This window comes from Podarcis raffonei, chromosome 7 (assembly GCF_027172205.1).
Source record: "Podarcis raffonei isolate rPodRaf1 chromosome 7, rPodRaf1.pri, whole genome shotgun sequence".
In the NCBI taxonomy this organism is placed as follows: Eukaryota; Metazoa; Chordata; class Lepidosauria; order Squamata; family Lacertidae; genus Podarcis; species Podarcis raffonei.
The window spans coordinates 77,944,371-77,948,527 of NC_070608.1; the positions used below are offsets into that span (position 1 = coordinate 77,944,371).

Genomic DNA, 4,157 nt, shown 5'->3' on the forward strand with positions numbered 1-4,157 from the left:
ACTTAAGCACATAGCATGTTTGGGCTTACACAACCTTCATCTTGATGGCTGATAAGGGCAGAGCTGTATTTAAGGATTGCTATCCTGTTCAGCAGATGTAAATACTTCAGCTTTGTAATTGAACTTTCTCCATATAGGGAAAGGTAACTGCTTCAAAAATGTGCCTCAATGAATAATAAATTTAAGAAGAAGAAGTAGAAAAACTACACAAACCACTATAAACTGCGAAGTATTCATAGGATGGCATTTTTATAGGACCTTTCCTATGGTGGAGGAATAAAACCAGAAATTCTGTAATCTGAATAATTTTACAGTACAGTGGAACCTTGTTTCTCAAACTTAATCTGTTCCGGGAGTCCGTTCGACTCCTGAATCCATTCGAAAACCAAGGTGCGGCTTCTGATTGGCTGCAGGAGCTTCCTGCACTCAAGTAGAAGCTGTGTCGGACGTTCAGCTTCCAAAAAAACGTTCAAAAACACTTACTTCCTGGTTTTCAGCTTTTGGGAGCCAAAACGTACAAGCACCAAGGCGTTTGAGAACCAAGGTACGACTATCAACATTTAAGAAGCTGTTTTAAATAATGGCATGAAATCCTTGATTCAGCTTTTGAGATGAATTTATTGTGTACAATTAGCAGCGGGTTTAGCCCTGCATTTGCATGTTTCAATAGCTACTAACTGTGGGATTTTACTTTCGTTGACTGTTAATGGGAAAATGCAGCACCTGCTTTCATATACATGAGTTTATGCTAAAATTAGAGAGCTTTGGCATGCAAACAACACAGCATGTAGAGAAATGTTTCTTGCAGAGCAGCACTCTTTGGAATTTGTACGTTATTTTTGCGGAGAGAGAGGCTTCCTTCTTCTTCCTTTTGCAGCATCCAGGCTGCTCCGCATTGCTTCGAGTGCTCAGTAGCTCCTTACATGAAGCAGCCAAAGTTGTTGGCACTGAAAAAATTAGGAGCAGATGAAGTGGGAAGGGAATTAGCCACTTCTTCCTTGGGGAAGTGAAGTGCAGGAACGTGGCTTGAATACCAGCAAAACAATAGCTCACTTTTAAATCTTCAAAAATGGTTCATTGTTTAAAATGTCTTTTGCAGGAGTGGCAAAACTTCACACTTCACAAAAGCGATTTTTTATTTTTGTTTTAGATCAGACGTTGTTGCTCTCTCCTTAAAGACTCTACTGATTCTTCTCCACTTGCAGCAATCGCCCACAGCAATCTATTGCTGCCCTGGGCTCCTTTAATAATAAAAATCTTTTTCCTAGTCCTACCCTCACTGCTTCAGTAACCAAGGTAGCCTGTAGCTTATTCCTTCACTCGAGCAACTTGTCTTTTATCTCCCAGCACCCATGTCTCAGAAATTCCAAAACTGTGTGCTGTGTGGATGCACTATTATTCTGTAAAAGAACTGGGAGCACCTTCATACATATAGCCAAACTGAAACAGGATAGAATAATCTGGAATGGCAGTGTCTGAGCTAGCCAAAACAATACATGACCAGTTTTGGGGCATCAAGCCACAGAAACCATGTCTGTGACTTGCAATGAAAACCATGTCTTTGTTATCAAATATTTGAGAAGACACACTCTATCACATATGAAAAGGCACTCTGTAATTGTCTCCGCTGTCAGAAAACTACCCCATTCAGCATCTTTCTAGCTTTTTGACTTGCTTGTATATAAAATGCAATTATCTCTTGAAATGAATGAATAAAAAACTATCCGAAAGAGCACATTTTAAGCTTTATCCTGATACAAAACAAGCTGAATTTACATACAATTAAACATTTACTGTGACATTTTTCAAAAGAATTTTTTGTTTAAAAAGATAAAAACCAATGCTTAAGCGCTAATATTTTTCCTTGGGGGGATTTTAAATACCACATGCCTAAATTAAACTTTTACTGTACACTTTTCTGCATATTTTAGTGTATAAAGCTAATCCTAATTCCTGCCCCAAAGGGGGAAAAATACATCTATATGCATATTATTCTGTTGGATGGTTGCATAAATTAATAATAAATAATATCACAAGCATGATGCCCTGAGTTTATATCAATGTTTATAGAAGTAATTAGAATAACTAAATTATTTGAGCCAATTTTAGTGAGAAAAATGCATTTTACACAAATGTTTACCAGCAGCTATAAAAAGTTGAACTAAGCTATTCAAATATTGCAATTAATTAAAAATACAAAGTTTATTATTATTATTATTATTATTCCGAAATGACATAAAGCACACGGTCCTTCTGAGTTGAATAAATCGTTGCAAGCACAGAAATAAGTGCACATGTTTCTGCGATACAGTAAAGCATAACAGCCATGATTCAGCTAAATTGAAGTATTTTGCACCCCTATTGACTTCAAGGAGAAAGTTAAGTATTTAACAGTGCAGCTGTATACATGCCTTCTCAAAAGTAAGTCCCACTGAGTTCATTGTGGTTTACTCCCAGGTAAGTGGGTATAGAATTGTGGCCTACATCTCTCTTCATTTAAAGATCCTGAATTGGACATTTTATCCCAAAACAAATCTAGTTAATTTGTTTTATCAGTCACTTTAAATGTTCATTGAAAGAGCCTTTACAATCACTACTGTTATTATTTCTATTACTGTTACTTTGCCCCCCACCACTATTCATAAACAGGTGGTTCTGTTTGGACCAGTAGTCTCTTTCTCAATTCCTCATGGTCAAGAGAAGACATTACAATTAGACATTACACCCAAGAGCAGAGCAGTACGTTTTAAAAAAAATATTGCCCCTTGTCCTTGATATGAACTTGTCATTTATTTATTTTTTGATCACAGGAGAGGAGCCGGATGAAACAGAAGTTGACATGCCTAAAATCTATGAACCCATTGCCTCCTTTGAGCACCTGAAGGAACGTTTGAACATGTTCTTACAAATATACAATGAGAGTGTCCGTGGGACAGGAATGGACTTGGTGTTTTTTGAAGATGCGATGATTCATTTAGTAAAGGTACCAATGGCCATGACAATCCATTTCACTTCAGAAATTCTTAATCCTGAAAATGTTAAGTGAACTAGGCTAGTCTCACATCTACAAACTCCGAAGTTGCTTCAAACAGAAAGAATAAAAGATTATAGACTCTTTTAGATTAAGCCCTTAAAGGGTAAAGGGACCCCTGACCATTAGGTCCAGTCGTGACCGACTCTGGGGTTGCGGCGCTCATCTCACCTTATTGGCCGAGGGAGCCGGTGTACACTTTCCGGGTCATGTGGCCAGCATGACTAAGCTGCTTCTGGCAAACCAGAGCAGCGCATGGAAACGCTGTTTACCTTTCCGCCGGAGTGGTACCTATTTATCTACTTGCACTTTGACGTGCTTTTGAACTGCTAGGTTGGCAGGAGCAGGGACCGAGCAACGGGAGCTCACCCCTGTCACGGGGATTTGAACCGCCGACCTTCTGATCGGCAAGCCGTAGGCTCTGTGGTTTAACCCACAGCACCACCCGCGTCCCTTAGATTAAGCCCTTAGAGTTCCATATTTAAATGTTGTGGGTCAGTCAGTCTCCACAGCTTCCAGATTTTGTTGACTTTTTTTACTACAGGTCCCATTCCCCCTAGCCAGTGTGGCCAGTGGTCAAGGTTGATGGAAGTTGCAGCCCAAAATATCTGGAGGACATCAGGTTGGGGGAAGTCTGAAGAGCCGGCAGTGAGAGGGTGGGTGGTAGAAACTTATTGGAAGCAGAGCTGTATGATATCTAAGCTAGTCTGCTGCCCTTAGGTATGGAAGACACTGTCCCATTGCCAGTGTTCATTTGAAATTCAGCTGCTAGTCCATTCATGAAATGGAAGGGGAACCGTCTTGTCCTTTGCCTTGGGCGGCAAAATGTCTTGGACAGCTCTGGAGATTAGGTTTAAGGGTCAAGGCAAGGCCTCTGTGATCTGCAATTGCAGGAAAATAATAATAATAATAAATTTATTATTTATACCACGCCCATCTGGCTGGGTTTCTCCAGCCACTCTGGGCGGCTTCCAACAGAATATTAAAATACAATAATCTATTAAACATTAAAAGCTTCTCTAAACAGGGCTACCTTTAGATGTCTTCTAAAACCATCGCAGAAGCCTGACTAGTATCTTGTGATTAGAACTATATACCTCACCATCAATCTTGTGGTGTATTGCAG

At 39.6% G+C, this 4,157-nt stretch overlaps 1 protein-coding gene across 5 annotated transcripts in view; it reads left to right on the forward strand.

The window, feature by feature from the left end:
* DNAH5 (dynein axonemal heavy chain 5) overlaps positions 1–4,157 on the forward strand; it is a 178,137-nt gene that overhangs the window by 108,001 nt on the left and 65,979 nt on the right. For all 5 annotated transcript variants that reach the window (XM_053397140.1, XM_053397141.1, XM_053397142.1 and 2 more), the window contains one exon: positions 2,811–2,983. In XM_053397140.1, coding sequence (XP_053253115.1) covers positions 2,811–2,983 — 173 coding nt within the window. The remainder of the gene's footprint in view (positions 1–2,810; positions 2,984–4,157) is intronic.